The 17,290-nt window shown below is 45.7% G+C and overlaps 1 protein-coding gene across 1 annotated transcript in view; it reads right to left on the reverse strand.

Annotated features, from left to right (window-relative positions):
• Positions 1 to 12,100, reverse strand: part of LOC310662661 (uncharacterized protein) — a 40,256-nt gene extending 28,156 nt beyond the window's left edge. Inside the window, exons 1-6 of the mRNA XM_083409605.1 lie at positions 11,896 to 12,100; positions 8,848 to 9,003; positions 6,753 to 6,901; positions 5,992 to 6,117; positions 4,233 to 4,330; positions 2,409 to 2,535 (exon numbers count right to left, since the gene is read on the reverse strand). Coding sequence (XP_083265731.1) covers positions 2,409 to 2,535; positions 4,233 to 4,330; positions 5,992 to 6,117; positions 6,753 to 6,901; positions 8,848 to 8,921 — 574 coding nt within the window. The 5' untranslated portion in view covers positions 8,922 to 9,003; positions 11,896 to 12,100. The remainder of the gene's footprint in view (positions 1 to 2,408; positions 2,536 to 4,232; positions 4,331 to 5,991; positions 6,118 to 6,752; positions 6,902 to 8,847; positions 9,004 to 11,895) is intronic.
• Between the last annotated feature and the right edge of the window lie 5,190 nt (positions 12,101 to 17,290).

Raw genomic sequence — 17,290 nt, forward strand, 5'->3', positions numbered from 1 at the left:
CATAGAAAGTAATGCAAAATGGATTAACCCGTTCCAGACTTTTAAAAACAACCCCAAAAACAGCAATTTAACATGAATTTTATTATCTAACGAGACCATCGATCCATAAAATGAAAGCAATAATCAATGTACTGTGCTATAAAATAAATAAAACAGTATTGTACATTATAAAAATTAAAATTATTATTTTCTCTTACCTGCACTGATGATAGTCATAGAATCATAGAGTAGGAAGAGACCACAAGGGCCATCGAGTCCAACCCCCTTGTTTGGATGGGGGGCTTTTATCCATTTCCACAGTCACACAATCAATCAATCAATCAATCAATCAATAGCTGAACTGGGATCCACATTAATTGAAAAAGCCTCAAAACAAAAAACGCAAAATAAATAGCAAAAACAAAAGCACCAAATATAAGCTCCAAATATTACCTCAGAACACTGCAATCGGAAACGGAAGGCTGAGTCACAATGGGGGGGGGGGACGCAAATTAGCAGCGCAACAGAAAACACAGGGAGACTCAAAACTGAGCACGTTTGGCTTCTGAAAGAAAGTTCGAAAACCGGAACACCTGCTTCCGGTTTTGCAGTGTTCAGGTTCCAAGCTGTTTGTGAACTAAGCTGTTCGAAAACCGAGGTACCACTGTATTTTGAATGGCAAATATGTGCAAAGTCACATTCCTAGTTATATGCAGTTCATCTTTGGACTTCCGTTGCCTGCATTTGGGCAGCAGTTGTGTTGAAAGGCCATTATTGTAAAAGGCGAAAGATTTATACGATCTGAAGAGAAACCAGAGCCTAAAGGAAGAAGACAAGACCTTATATTTATACGCAACAGTAGCCGCAAGGCTATTGATTGCGAAACATTGGAAAAGTGGTACTGTACCAACAAAGATAGATTGGCTTGCCAAATTATTGGAGTACTACAATATATCCAAAACAATGGGAGAAATTGGAAGGATCTCAAAAGAGAAGGCAGACAAGGACTGGAAGGTGTTTAAAAGATACTTGCAAAACTATACCGAAAAATCAGAACTCCTATTAGAATAAACAAGTTTCGTTTCAAATATTGGAATACTAAATAAGATGGATAACAATGTCTAATAGAAAAAGAAATATGAAATTAGGTTAAAGGTGTGTGAAAGAAAGTAATAGAAGTAGAAAGAAATGGCAATTGAGTAGATTGGAAGTCTAACACAAAGGGTGAGGGGTGGTGGATGGTGATGGGAATTATCTGTGGGATTCAGTGTAGGTATGTTGTAGGTATGTTGTATGTATGTAGGTATGTTGTATGAAATGTATGTTTGTATGTGTATTAATGTTGAATTATTTTAATAATAAAAATTATATATATATATTTTTTAAAAAAGGAAGGCCATTATTGTTTGGTGTCCTGCTTACCACATACATTAAGGGCAACTCTATCCTTCAGGCTTTAAGGGGTTCAACAGTCTCCCCCTCCTCTATGGGGGCCTTTGATATTTTTATTCCCTGGTTGGAGGGGGAGGGGAACCCTATTAGACCCTAACAGAGATTTTTTTGGGACCAAAGCACACACTTCCTTTTAAAATGTGCATCTCTCCCATATGTGAAAGGAAGGAAATTTACAGTGAAAAGGTGTCCGTAGGCAAGGAGACACTAACCCCATCCTCAGAGGTGGTTTTTGGGTAGCGCGACTGGGCACTGCGCTGAAGGGGGCACCACAACAATGTTATGGAATGAAGTCGGGAGGTACCCAATTTGAGCATCGCGCAGAGTGTGGCTTAACTCTGAGAGCCCAAAGTTTGCCACCACCTTCCTGATTTTCAACCTAAATCACTATACCTCCACCCCTGTCTTACACACGATGGGAACAGACCTGCCCTTAACACAGGAGCCTGCCATTTGGCCCTCAACAATAACTTAAGTAAAGGTAAAGGGACCCCTGACCATTAGGTCTAGTCGTGACCGACTCTGGGGTTGCAGCGCTCATTTCGCTTTATTGGCCGAGGGAGCCGGCGTACAGCTTCCGGGTCATGTGGCCAGCATGACTAAGCTGCTTCTGGAGAACCAGAGCAGCGCACGGAAACGCCGTTTACCTTCCCGCCGGAGCGGTACCTATTTATCTACTTGCACTTTGACGTGCTTTCGAACTGCTAGGTGGGCAGGAGCTGGGACCAAGCAACGGGAGCTTACCCCGTCACTGGGATTTGAACCGCCAACCTTCTGATCGGCAAGTCCTAGGCTCAGTGGTTTAACCCACAGCGCCACCCGCGTCCCTCCCAACAACAACTTACCAGACTACAAATCCCAGGATTCTTTGGGGGACACCATGACTGTTTAAGAGGAAGAAAACTTTTGCCTAACTAAGGACCAGGAGAAGGTCCACAGGTTGTGCTCAGAAATGAAATGTTCTTTCCAAGTTCTACCTTCCCCCGCCATAAATTTCCCGAGAAACTCATCCCAGCTTCCAGGTTCTGGGTGCATCTTTGCCATCTTGTAGAAGTGGTAATAAGAGACAGCTACATCCTTGGCATTCCTGGCCACATAGATCATCTGTGGGAATGAACATTGAGTGTTTCTGTTAACCGCGGTTTTGTCCAAATTTGCAAAACGTACGTTTGAAAAACTGATCCTTTTCTTGAAAGTCTGAAATTTTAAAAATAAGTTCTATGATCTGTACACCCCATTCCTCATTCTTAAATAAATTCATAATGAACTTAGGTAAAGGTAAAGGTAAAGGTACCCCTGCCCGTATGGGCCAGTCTTGACAGACTCTAGGGTTGTGCGCCCATCTCACTCAAAGAGGCCAAGGGCCAGCGCTGTCCGAAGACACTTCCAGGTCACGTGGCCAGTGTGACATCGCTGCTCTGGCGAGCCAGAGCCGCACACGGAAACACCGTTTACCTTCCCGCTAGTAAGCGATCCCTATTTATCTACTTGCACCCAGGGGTGCTTTCGAACTGCTAGGTTGGCAGGCGCTGGGACCGAACAACGGGAGCGCACCCCGCCGCGGGGATTCGAACCGCCGACCTTCCGATCAGCAAGCCCTAGGCGCGGAGGCTTTTACCCACAGCGCCACCCGCGTCCCCTCATAATGAACTTACTAACTTATAAAAAGATAAGGCTGCATTTTATGGAATGACATTTTACCCAAATTTCAAAAACATTCCCTATCTCTTTCACCACTGGTGCACACTGTCTGTATTGGCAGGCAAGAATGCTCCCTCCATACCAGCGTGAAGTGCCCTGATTATCAAAGTTGACAGATCTGTAGGTAAATATGGGACCAATACCATTTGCCTCTTTGATACATGATGAAAGATCCCATCTGAAAGGTCCACTAGGTAATTTGGGAAGGTTGATAAGTGGGAGACATTCCAAGACTGGAAGGATATCCAATCATTAGACCAAATGAAGAATAAACTAGACCTTGAACTCACTACCCATTCATGTTCCAGTACATGCAAATTCAACCTTTCCTGAGTAGGTTTAGCAAAAGTCAACAGTTTTGGAGTGGAAAGAATGGATATGAAATATTATCAGATGTCAACAATGTACATAATGAGACAACAGTACACAAATACATAATAAAATGGAATAAAGATGTGAATATTGGAATCTCACAAGATGTATGGCTATTTTTGTTTCAAACAAATGAAAAATTGTTTCAGTTCCTCAAGTGCAACATCTTATGAGAATTGTATAAAGATGGCGGTGGACTCCATGGAAAAGCAAGTCAGGAGATGGGAGATAGATATGTCAAGAGCCAAAAGGGGACTAATGTATTTCTTATACCCTGCGCATCTGACTAGGTTGCCCAGGCCACGCTGGCAGACTTCCAACAAAAATACAGGAGCAACCACAGCAAGAACAACCTCAATAACAAAAAGCTTCCCGAAACAGGGCTGCCTTCAAATGTCTACGAAAAATTATATAGTTATTTATCTCCTTGACACCTGCTGGGAGGGCATTCCACAGGGCAGATGTGACTACCAAAAAAGCCTGGTTTCCCTGTAGTTTCACTTCTTGAAGTGAGGAAACCACCAGGAGTCTTGGCACTGGAACTCAGTGTCCGGTCTGAACAATGGAGGTGGAGACGCTCCTTCAGGTATACAGGATTCCTTGATCGTTCAAAGAATCAAATCCAAGGCTGAAGCAAATTCAGAGATGGTTCAGTCAGAATGCGTGGTCAGGCAAAAGTAAGCAATAGCATCTGTAGTGCATCCTAATGAAAGGCAGATTTATTTTACCTTGCAACCCTTTTCCCAAAAGGACTCGGGGACAAGTTGCACTGGGAGATGAGTCTTAACTAGTCGCGGAGAAGGTATCTCAGCAAGTTGTTCTACACCTTGAAAACATAGAGAAAACAATTAAAGTGGGCAGGGGACAAAAACATTTGAAAAAATAATTTCTTCTGGCCTGATCTAGAGATGCCCCTGAATTCTTGCACAGGTGGAATTTGTCAGTGAATTTGTGGGTCTACCCATGGAGACTTGCCCAGCTAAAAAAGGTTATTTACCAATGACAGAGGCTCTAACATCCCAATAACTGCACAGAGCTCACCTGTTACAAGAAGGATACCTGCCTGTCGCTTTTTTAAAAAAATATTTTTAATTGATTTTTCCATGTATACTTCTTCTAACAATATATCTTTGACAATTTTTCATATCTCCACCCTCCTCCCCTGGACTTCCTCATACTCCCGTTTTCCTTTAGTTCCATATCATTCACTCTGCGTATTGTTTCCCAAAGTTTTCCCAATACATATAGACTTATTTTCTGTTGTATACAGTTGTGATTGTTTACTCAAACCCTGCCAATGAGTCCATTTCTTTATGTTGCCTCTTCATAGATGTTGTAAATGGTTCCCAATCTCTTTTAAAGTCTTTGTTGTCCTTTTCATGTAGTTTTTCTGTTAGTTTTGCCAGTTCTGCATATTCCATAAGTTTCCCTTGCCACTGTGCTTTCGTGGGTATTTCTTTGTGCTAATATAATTCTTGCTGCTGTTGTTGCTTACATAAATAATTTCCAATTTTCTTTTTTTACATCTTGGTCTAAAATTCCTAGGAGGAATGCTTCTGGTTTCTTAACAAAAGTCTTTTTAAACTTTTTTTCAATTCATTATATATCATTTCCCAATAATTTCTAATCTTTTTGCATTCCCACCACATATGATAAAATGTACCATCTTTTTCTTTACACTTCCAACAAGTTTTTGATCCCTTTTTATACATTTTGACCACTTTCTCTGGTGTTATATACCATCTATACATCATTTTCATATACAGTGGTGCCTCGCAAGACGAAAAGAATCCGTTTTGTGAGTCTCTTCGTCTAGCGGTTTTTTCGTCTTGCGAAGCAAGCCCATTAGCGGATTAGCGCTATTAGCGGTTTAGCGGCTATTAGCGGCTATTAAAGGCTTATGGGATTAGCGGATTAGCTGCTAAAAGGCTGTTAGCAGCTTAGTGCCTTAGAAAAAGGGGGGGGAGCGAAAAAAAACCCCCAGGAATCGCAAGACATTTTCGTCTTGCGAAGCAAGCCCATAGCAAATTCGTTTTGTGAAGCACCTCCAAAACGGAAAACCCTTTCATCTAGCGGGTTTTCCGTCTTGCGAGGCATTCGTCTTGCGGGGCACCACTGTAATTCTCTTTCAGTAAGATGCAATCTGTAAATTTTAGGTTCACCTTCCACACCTTTTCCCAATCTTCAAGTTGTATATCATGACCTAAATCCTGAGCCCACTTTATTTGTGCTGACTTTACCATTTCATCTAACATTTCCCCATAAGGTAGGAGATTGTACATTTTTAAAAGTAATTTCGTATCAATCTCAACTATCTCTTTTTGAAAGTTTGAAACTGTATCTGCCCGTTGCTTTTGGAGCTGATAATTTTTGTTTCCATAATTTCCACTTTTTAACCGGAAAGCAAAAAGTTGTGCTTCAAGTACCAAAAGTGTGGGGAAAACTCATACACCTTCTTTGTACTTTGTAATACAGCAAAGGCTTTACCATTAATAATGTCAGGAATAATCAGCTCCATGAAAGGAACACGATTGAAAATGGCATCTCGTTTACACTTTTCCACATCTGCATCGTTGTAAATCATGTCCAGAATCTCACTGACCCAGGTTGTGCCTGAAAATGTAAATGCATGTGCAAATTAGATAAAATTACCCACAGAGTAATTTTAGCATAAGGTATCAGCTGGGTTTGGCACCGGGTGGCGCTGTGGGTTAAACCACAGAGCCTAAGACTTGCTGATCAGAAGGTCGGCGGTTCGAATCCCCGTGACGGGGTGAGCTCCCATTGCTCGGTCCCTGCTCCTGCCAACCTAGCAGTTCGAAAGCACGCCAGTGCAAGTAGATAAATAGGTACCGCTCCGGCAGGAAAGTAAACGGCGTTTCCGTGCACTGCTCTGGTTTGCCAGAAGCAGCTTAGTCATGCTGGCCACATGACCTGGAAGCTGTACGCCGGCTCCCTCGGCCAATAAAGTGAGATGAGCGCCGCAACCCCACGACTGGACCTAATGGTCACGGGTACCTTTTATCAGCTGGGTTTGTAAAGCGTGTCCTCCCTAAAAGAGGGCACGTGTTGCGGTGAGACCTGGAGACTGACCTCCTGGTTGTGGGTGGGTATATTGGACAGCCACAATACCCAGCGTGTAACTAGACTGAATCCCACTCCTGCAGATTCCCTGCAACAGATAAGCAGCCGTTGTGCATTCTATGCATTAAACATAAAAATCCAGAGAAGCCCTTAGGCACAGGCACCTGATTTTGGGTAGGTGGCAATCAGAAGATCATCGGGCTTGGCCTGGAAGTTCTCCACCTGGCTCCATGCCTCAGCGATGCTCCAGAACAAGGCAACACCATGAACATCTACCAGTTGCCGCCTGAAGATACCTTCTTTCGACTCCATCCTGTGGCAAGGAAAAAGAGGAAGAAGTAGCAAACAGCAACAGCTTACATGTGTATGAAGCCTTCGTTTTTTATTGATTTCAGTAATGGACATATTGCATATTCCAAAGCTATCTAAAACACAGCAACATTGCAGTGGTTCAACATAGACAATTTTCTTCTGTTATCAGTGAAAGAAACGGGCTTGAAACGTATCGGTAACTCGTCTCCCAATTACATATGTGTTTTGAATTGTGGAAATTAGAGCACAGTATTGATTTTATCAATGAGAGCTGGACCATAAAGAAGGCTGATCGCCAAAGAATTGATGCTTTTGAATTATGGTGCTGGAGGAGACTCTTGAGAGTCCCATGGACCGCAAGAAGATCAAACGTATCCATTCTTAAAGAAATCAGCCCTGAGTGCTCACTGGAAGGACAGATCGTGAAGCTGAGGCTCCACTACTTTGGCCACCTGAGGAGAAGAGAAGACTCCCTGGAAAAGACCCTGATGTTGGGAAAGATGGAGGGCACAAGGAGAAGGGGACGACAGAGGACGAGATGGTTGGACAGTGTTCTCGAAGCTACAAACATGAGACTGACCAAACTGCGGGAGGCAGTGGAAGATAGGAGGGCCTGGCGTGCTCTGGTCCAGGGGGTCACGAAGAGTTGGACACAACTAAAGAGTCGGACATGACTAAACGACTAAACAACAACAATTGATTTTATGGTTTTTCACAGCCAAAGGTACACCTTAGTTATGAAATCCTTTGTTGGCATTACACGGAAGGATTATCTGCAATGAATATGTCCCACCAAATAGAAAAGAAAAGAAAACCATTGTGATGTAAAGAATATTATGGAGTTGAAATCCCTAGCAGCTGTGAATAATCTTGTGCACAGAAATCCGGCAGACTCATACTTTGTGGTGGCTTAAGGTGCCCTTCATAATGTCAGGAGGTGTTGGTTTCCACTGAGATCATTGTTTACTTAATGATAGGAGAGGACCCTGGAGATTAGCACACTCTAGAAGCTGCACATTAATGAGACTCTCGGCTATGGCAAGGTTTTATTCATCCATGTTTACAACCGCCCATGGATTTTGGGCAAAGGGAATTTCACAAATTATATGGAGGCAAACCCCTGGATTTGCCAAGAAAGGTACCCCCAGAGCAACAACCAACCAAACTCCCTGGTTAGTGGCCCTCTTTATATACCGTTTCCGCGTCAAGTGGCCTTAAAACTTATAATAAAGGCTTTGTAATTGCAGGGTTATAAAAAACAATAACAAAATAAGCTTCTGGGCTGCTTGAACTTCTGCCCATTTGAGGGCCGGACTAGATAAGACATGGGAGATTTGTGAATAGACTTTTCTGATATCTTGTTTGTTTAGAAGTGTCAGTAATAGCAAGGAGGTTATTTGGATTAGGGATATAGCTCTGGGAAAGCAGAACTTTAATTTCTGCCCCAGGTGTTGCCACCCCTTCTTAAATCCCCCCACAACTGCTACTTGCAGAGGCAAAAGAAACAGGTAGCCAGTGGCCCCCCAGAAGTTATGGGATGCCAGCTGCCATCAGTCTTAGCAAGCATGGCCAATGGCCAGAGAGCTGTGGTTCAGCAACATCTGGGGAGCTAAAGTTTCCTCAGCTCTGTTCTAGGAGAATGGCTGGATTATTTCCAGAGATGAGAACTGTTAAATTGTGGGTGAACGTATCAGACGACACAGTGATTCTTCAAACAGCTCTTGTTTATTCACAGGCCAGAACAGAACCGAACTGAAGGGTTCAGCCAGCCTGCTTATATAGAGCTCTAGTACAACGTAACTGTAACAACTTTCTGTAACTATCCAATCACTGAACGTCACTTTCGATCCCTTATTTGCATATGTGGACCTGAACTATCTACAGTATCCCCCTGCTAGCCCAGGGTGAGAACTTCAGTACATAACAAGAACAGAAATTGACACCAACCATTCTGAATTTACACTACCCATTTGTCTTTCCTCTTTCCAAAGTTGGTGATGCTGGCTTCTACTTGTCCCCATGCCATATCATGGATACCATTGCAGCAGTGCTGGGGAGCAGCTCCTACGTGGAGCAAGAAAACGAGCCCCACACGTAGGGAACCTGCCCAAATGCAGACTTCAAAAGAAATTATTTCTGTGTCGCAGAGATCCAAAATGTAACACCTGAATTGCCTGGATCAGGCAAGGACCAGAATTTCCTTTCGGCAGAGGAAAGAAAGGCACACAACTAAACTGCTTCTCTCCCACAGCTCTGTTGTGCTCCTGTGGAGATCAAGCCTGTGGGGATTATCTCTTGCATAACGATGTTATCCAATGCTGTTTTATCCCCTTGTTCAAGGGAAGCGTACACACGGTACATTTAAAACATATTATTTCTTGCAAAGAATCATGGGAGCTGTAAGTTACCCCTCACAGAGCTACAATTCCCAGCATGCCTAGCAAACAACATGGGGGTGAAATAAAGTGCATTAAGGCAAAAGGTAAAGGACCCCGGACGGTTAAGTCCAGTCAAAGGCGACTATGGGGTTGCGGCGCTCATCTCGCTTTCAGGTCGAGGGAGCCGACGTTTGCCCACAGGCAGCTTTCCGGGTCATGTGGCCAGCAGGACTAAACCGCTTCTGGCACAATGGAACACCGTGACAAGTGCCAGAGTGCATAGAAATGCCGGTTACCTTCCTGCCACATTGGTACCTATTTATCTACTTGCACCGTTGTGCTTTCAAACTGCTAGGTTGGCAGAAGCTGGGACAGAGCAATGGGAGCTCACCCTGTTACGGGGATTCGAACCGCCGACCTTCCACCGTACGGACACCATAACGGAAACCAGAGTGTGAGTTTTGCATGATGCAGGAAAGGGCCAGATCCTTGGGTTTTTCATATTTTGAATGTGCCCGCCCCTGACCACCTCCCTGCCCCGCACTGCTGACGGCATACATGTCCTCTTTTTTGCTTTTCAAAATATGGCAGCCCTACTCATTCCTTCACCATAATCTCGCCTCTATATGTGAAGAAATAGCAAGAAGGGAGGCTGTGCGGATAAGGGCATAGACCCGGAAGACCTTAATTAAAATCTCTGCTTAGCCCAAAGGTTGTTGAGTGATCTTGGACCAATCATCATTTCTCAGTCTAACCTACCTTACATAGTTGTTTTGTGATAATCCTAACCCTGGGTTTCTCGCCGTAAGGGTGGGATAAAAACGTAACACATTAAATAAAGCCATGCCTTATTCCTGCAAGCAAGTTATTCCCATAATGTTGAACTCAGCCAATATGCTTTACTCGCAACTGGAGTTTTAAAGGCACCCCTGACCGCTAAGTCCAGTCACAGACGACTCTGGGGTTGCAGCGCTCATCTCGCTTTACTGGCCGAGGGAGCCGGTGTACAGCTTTCGGGTCACATGGCCAGCATGACTAAGCTGCTTCTAGTGAACCAGAGCAGCGCACGGAAATGCCGTTTACCTTCCCGCTGGAGCGGTACCTGCTTATCTACTTGCACTGGTGTGCTTTCGAACTGCTGGGTTAGCAGGAGCAGGGACCGAGCAACGGGAGCTCACCCCGTCGCGGGGTGTAGAACTGCTGACCTTCTGATCGGCAAGCCCAAGAGGCTCAGTGGTTTAGACCACAGCGCCACCCGCGCTCAGGAAAGCTGTCATTGCCCTGACGACAGATGAAAAACTATGGATGGAGACAGGGCTGGATTTAGGTTTGATGAGGCCCTAAGTTACTGAAGGTAATGGGGCCCTTTATATGTCCAGCTGTCCTTTGTCAACAACAAATCGTCACTTTTTGTGTGTGTTGAATATAAGCTATATGGTAATTTATGGACCTAATAGGTATCTAAGGGACGCGGGTGGCGCTGTGGGTAAAACCTCAGTGCCTAGGACTTGCCGATCATATGGTCGGCGGTTCGAATCCCCGCGGCGGGGTGCACTCCCATCGTTCAGTCCCAGCGCCTGCCAACCTAGCAGTTCGAAAGCACCCCCGGGTGCAAGTAGATAAATAGGGACCGCTTACCAGCGGGAAGGTAAACGGCGTTCCGTGTGCTGCGCTGGCTCGCCAGATGCAGCTTGTCACACTGGCCACATGACCCGGAAGTGTCTGCGGACAGCGCTGGCTCCCGGCCTCTTGAGTGAGATGAGCGCACAACCCTAGAGTCTGTCAAGACTGGCCCGTACGGGCAGGGGTACCTTTACCTTTACCTAATAGGTATCTAAAGCCATTTGCACATAACAAAATATGTATTTTACCAAAGTAATTGTTGAACTGGATTAGGAAGAAGTATATTAATAGTGAAATACAATTAAGAAGAAGTATATTAATAGTGATAGTGATATTTTAGGGAGCAGGCTGGGCCCATTGCTTACATCATAGGAGCCTACACAACACAAAACACTGTTGCTGTATGGAGGTTTTATTTTATTTGTTATCTTATATTTTGGAAATGTACATCCAGGTTTTTTCCCCTTTAAATTTTTTTGGGGCCCCCCAAGAGAGTGGGGCCCTAAGCTATAGCTTGTTTAGCTTATACGTAAATCTGGCACTGGGTGGAGAGAGTCTTGCACCATCAGCCTTAAGGAGATGATCATGAGTAAGATATATACGGTGATACAGACAAAAATAACTCACTGTCTCCATGACTAAACTGGTGAGTAATCAGTTCTTTGGGAAACGACATGCCCGCTACTATGAATTTGTGTTGTCATCAATATCTTGATGGAACCTGTTTCTAAAGCCACCTTCAGCTGAGTTGCAGCCACATAAGCCTAGCCTCTCAGCTAGTGGCAGCCACCCTCCAACCCCCAGAAAGAGCCGGACAGAAAGGGCCCCTCGATGGCGAAACCTCCTGTAGTCTTGTTCCACAGAAAATGAGCAAATATCGTTACCCTTAAATCAAATCTCTTTCTGAGTGGGCCTTCAAGAGAGCCCTGCAGGGCTGCACTGAAGGAGCTTGAAGCACCTGCCGGTAATTTCATTACAAAAGAAGCTTGCTTACCTGTAGTTAGTTTAGTGCTGTAAGATGGCACTAATATATGGTGTACTCAAAGTGCAGTACGGTTTGGTAGCTGATCTGAAGCCACAATTCCAATTCCTTGAAGCCTTTGTGAGCGAATTTGTTGCTTTCGCCCTCCTTGCTGCCTCTCAGCCAGGCGTCAGATAGCTTTTCTCTCAAACAGGTTGCACTGCTCTAGCGGTAGATTTTAACGTTCCCAGGAGAAGCTAGCTTAAACACGGAAATAAAAAGCTTTATGACTGCAGTGTAAAGGTGCCTATAGAGGGTTTTTTTAATGGGGGGGGTGTTTCCTATGACATAGTCCAAACTCATATCACACTGATAACAAAAGCCTTGAGATCGAATAAAAGGAACAGGGAGCTTTAATCCATGAAGTAATCTAAGCAAATGCTTGCATGGGCACAACAACAGGACATTTCTCCATATAATATTTCATATTTATAAGTCTGCCCTTCTGACTGTGCTCATCCAGGTGCATTAGAGACCATTGGAGTGTCTGGAGGTGGTTGGAAGATGGATGGCAGCTAACAGATTGAGGTTGAATCCTGACAGGACAGAAGTACTGTTCTTGGGGGACAGGGGGCGGGCGGGTGTGGAGGACTCCCTGGTCCTGAATGGGGTAACTGTACCCCTGAAGGACCAGGTGCGCAGCCTGGGAGTCATTTTGGACTCACAGCTGTCCATGGAGGCACAGGTCAAATCTGTGTCCAGGGCAGCTGTCTACCAGCTTCATCTGGTACGCAGGCTGAGACCCTATCTGCCCACTGACTGTCTCACCAGAGTGGTGCATGCTCTGGTTATCTCCCGCTTGGACTACTGCAATGCGCTCTATGTGGGCCTACCTTTCAAGGTGACCCGGAAACTACAACTAATCCAGAATGAGGCAGCTAGACTGGTGACTGGGAGCAGCCACTGAGAACATATAACACCAGTCCTGAGAGATCCGCATTGGCCCCCAGTACCGAGCACAATTCGAAGTGTTGGTCTGACCTTTAAAGCCTTAAACGGCCTCGGTCCAGTATACCTGAAGGAGCGTCTCCACTGAAATTAATCCAGAATGCGGCAGCTAGACTGGTGACTGGGAGTGGCCGCCGGGACCAAATAACACCGGTCCTGAAAGACCTACACTGGCTCCCAGTACATTTCTGAGCACAATTCAAAGTGTTGGTGCTGACCTTTAAAGCCCTAAACGGCCTCAGTCCAGTATGCCTGAAGGAGCGTCTCCACCCCCATCGTTCTGCCCGGACGCTGAGGTCCAGTGCTGAGGGCCTTCTGGTGGTTCCCTCACTGCGAGAAGCCAAGTTACTGGGAACCAGGCAGAGGGCCTTCTCGGTAATGGCACCCGCCCTGTGGAACGCCCTCCCACCAGATGTCAAAGAGAAAAATAACAACCAAACTTTTAGAAGACATCTGAAGGCAGCCCTGTTTAGGGAAGCTTTTAATGTTTAATAGGTTGTTGTATTTTAGTGTTCTGTTGGAAGCCGTTATAAGATGCCCCTTACTTTTGGGGACCCCAAATTTAGAAAATGGACATACAGTGGTACCTCAGGTTAAGTACTTAATTTGTTCCGGAGGTCCGTACTTAACCTGAAACTGTTCTTAACCTGAAGCACCACTTTAGCTAATGGGGCCTCCTGCTGCTGCCGCGCCACCGGAACACAATTTCTGTTCTCATCCAGAAGCAAAGTTCTTAACCTGAAGCACTATTTCTGGGTTAGCGGAGTCTGTAACCTGAAGCGTATGTAACCTGAAGCATATGTAACCCGAGGTACCACTGTATGCACAATCCGTGTTTAAGACGCCCCAGATTTTTAACCTTATTTTAAAGTAAAAGAAACCAAGTCTTATGCACGGGAAAGTATGGTATATACGGAGAGGCTGGCAAGCGCTTGCACAGCTCTTGCACTTCCCAGCTATGTTTTATGTGACCCCAGTGCCAGGCTTGCAAGATAAGCCTCGGCAGTAAAGTGTACAAGAGAATTAAGAGTTATGTAAGTTACCGGTGGAAATCAATGAGAAAGGATTAAGTGTGTCAACTATGGCCTCTAGTGTTCAATGGAAGGAAAGGCATACATGGTCACACGGCTCAGTAAATGCCTTGCAGCCGTTCCAAAGCATCCAACTCATCTCCATCGAGAAATCAGGGAAAACAGCAGCATGCAACTGACATATGAACAGTCCTCCTGGATCAGACGCTGTGGGTTAAACCACAGAGCCTAGGACTTGCCAATCAGAAGGTCGGCAGTTCGAATCCTCGCAACGGGGTAAGCTCCCGTTGCTCGGTCCCTGCTCCTGCCAACCTAGCAGTTTGAAAGCATGTCAAGTGCAAGTAGATAAATAGGTACCACTCCGCCGGGAAGGTAAACGGTGTTTCCGTGCGCTGCTCTGGGTCGCCAGAAGCGGCTTAATCATGCTGGCCACATGACCCAGAAGCTGTACGCCGGCTCCCTCGGCCCATAAAGCGAGATGAGCTCCAGAACCCCAGAGTCGGCTACGACTGGACCTAATGGTCAGGGGTCCCTTTACCTGGATCAGACCAATGCTCCAGCATCTACGTCGTGCAGTGGCCAACCAGATGCCTTCTGGCAAGTCCGGAATAAGGGCATGAAGTCAAGAGCCCTCTTCTCCTGTGGATCAGGAGATTCTGTATGACTAATAGCCTCTCCTCCATAATTAGTTCGTCAAAACCACTTGTACAGCCAATTTAGCTAGGGAACATCAACACTTGTTGTGGCAGAAGATGCCACAAAACATGCTATGTAAAAGAGTCCTTACTTTTGCCTCTACTTTATCTCCTACTGATCAATTTCATTCATATGAAAGAGGCTCGTGTCCTTTATTTGTGTATTTATTTATTTGACGTTTCATAAAATTTATATACCCCCAAACTCACCAAAATAATCAATCTCCTCACTGCCAAATTCAGAAGCCTCTGCTCCTCCCTCCTTCTTTTTCCTGCCATGAATACCTGTTATCACTTTCTTGTTTAGCCTTTAGCCTTTAAGTCTCACTTAATGCTGTTTTCACTTGGCTCTCCTCCTACATCACAACTTCATCTTTCAGCGTTTCCATAGTGGGAATGCTGTTTTCTTTTAATCGGATGTTGTACTGAAAACCAAGTCCCGTTTGTAAGCACCAGCCACAGGAACTTGCTTCTTCTGACTCCAGCAACCTTGCAGAACCACCTTTCCAAATAGTCACCCATCCTTCGCACATCAGCTCAAGTTGTAATTAATTCCATTAAAACAGAAATACTAGTTACAAACAACAGTGGACCTGAGAACATTCGCACACAACACAAAAATCTGTTTGTTTGTTTTTCTTATCTTGCTGTATAATAAAATTGTAAAGCGTGACCACTCTGTTTTCATCAGCTAGTTGCCAAGGTTCGTTGTTGTTTAGTCGTGTCCGACTCTTCGTGACCCCATGGACCAGAGCACGCCAAGCACTCCTGTCTTCCACTGCCTCCTGCAGTTTGGTCAAACTCTTGCTGGTAGCTTCGAGAACACTGTCCAACCATCTTGTCCTCTGTCATCCCCTTCTCCTTGTGCCCTCCATCTTTCCCAACATCAGGGTCTTTTCCAGAGAGTCTTCTCTTCTCATGAGGTGGCCAAAGTACTGGAGCCTCAGCTTCACGATCTGTCCTTCCAATGAGCACTCAGGGCTGATTTCCTTAAGAATGGATGTGTTTGACCTTCTTGCAGTCCATGGGACTCTCAAGAGTCTCCTCCAGCATCAAGAGTCTCCTCCAGCAAGGTTCAAAAGGGTTCAAAAGGCAGGCACAGGGTGAGGTTGCTCCCAGAAACTAGTGTGATGGTTGGGGAGCAAGAGAGAGAAGGGAGGGAGGAAGGGAGTTCCTGAGTCTGGGAGCAGCCTCCAGGAAGGCCCTGTCCCATGTCCCCACGAAACGGGCCTAAGAAGGACCTTCCCTGAAGATCTCAAAACCTGTGCAGGTTTGTATGAAGGAATACGATCTTTCACATAGCCATCGGAGACACAAACAAAGCAAATGTTGATTGGCATGTTCTTTTGTACATGCAGTACTCATTGGGACAGTACAGGAGTTGAACTGGGGGCATTCAGAACTGTGTACAACCGCTTTGTGTGGTGAGCTATTGAACTGCAAGCCATGGCATCTACCTAGTACCCTTCAGCCATGGACTAATCTCACCCACGGTCTGGTCACCAGATTGTCCTGGACAGGAAGGACTATCAGAGGACTTTCTGCTTTATCTACCTTATTTTTTGCTCTATAAGACTCACATTTTCCCTCCTAAAAAGTAAGGGGAAATGTGTGTGCATCTTATGGAGCGAATGCAGGCTGCGCAGCTATCCCAGAAGCCAGAACAGCAAGAGGGATTGCTGCTTTCGCTGTGCAGCGATCCCTCTCGCTGTTCTGGCTTCTGAGATTCAGAATATTTTTTTTCTTGTTTTCCTCCTCCAAAAACTAGGTGCATCTTGTGGTCTGGTGCGTCTTATAGAGCAAAAAATACGGTAAGCCTTGCTTGAGCAGCAAGGTCTTCCAGAGCTCTGCTGCATTCCTACAGTATATCCTTTGGTTGTCCTTCCATCCTGTTTTCCAACTTGCTCCTGGGGTAAGGTTACCAGATTTTTTTCAATGAATCCGGGGACACTTTTCAACTTCAGTCGAAGTTGAAAACAACTTCCAACTTCACTGTCAGGGAACTGCCATCGGAGCTGGAGGCGGAGAGAAGGCTCCAGAGGGATGCCGGAGAGGGTCCCAGTAGGGAGAGAGGCAGCCCATCCGCTGGGGAAGGAAATCAGCGTAACACCAGTGGAGAAGGGGGACAGATGGGGGAATCAGAGAGGTGGCTCTAGGACTCCTCGCCGGAGACCAGTGAGAGAGTACGGGTCCTCCGCTGCCCACACCCTCCCTGCGCAGAAGACTTCCGCGCAGGGAGAGTAGGGGAAGACTGGGCGTCAAACAGCTTTTATGCTGGAAGAGGTTCAAGAAACGCCCACTGACGGATTCTGCCAGCAACTGAGGCAGCCACGAAACTTGAGGCTGTCCAGACAGAAAGGGTTCAACCAGGTAACCTATCCAGGAGCGACGGCAACTTACGCACGAGCAACCTCTAGAACCATTACATTCACTTCCCAACTTTCAGTGGATTTTGTCAGGGGACTGATCTGTGAATCCGGGGACTGTCCCCGGAAAAGGGGAAATCTGGTAACCTTATCCTGGGGACTCTTCTGTCCCAATTGCTAGCTTTGTCCCATGGTTCCTAGCTGGTGGCTCCCCTCAAACAGCTTCCCATTGCCCAGCTCAGACTTCCTTACCTTGTAACTTGAAAGGGTGAATGTCGTTCCTAGTTAGGGACACCATCCAGACCATGGGTAGGCAAGCTAAGGCCCG

This window comes from Podarcis tiliguerta, assembly GCF_965153285.1.
Source record: "Podarcis tiliguerta genome assembly, chromosome: 13".
In the NCBI taxonomy this organism is placed as follows: Eukaryota; Metazoa; Chordata; class Lepidosauria; order Squamata; family Lacertidae; genus Podarcis; species Podarcis tiliguerta.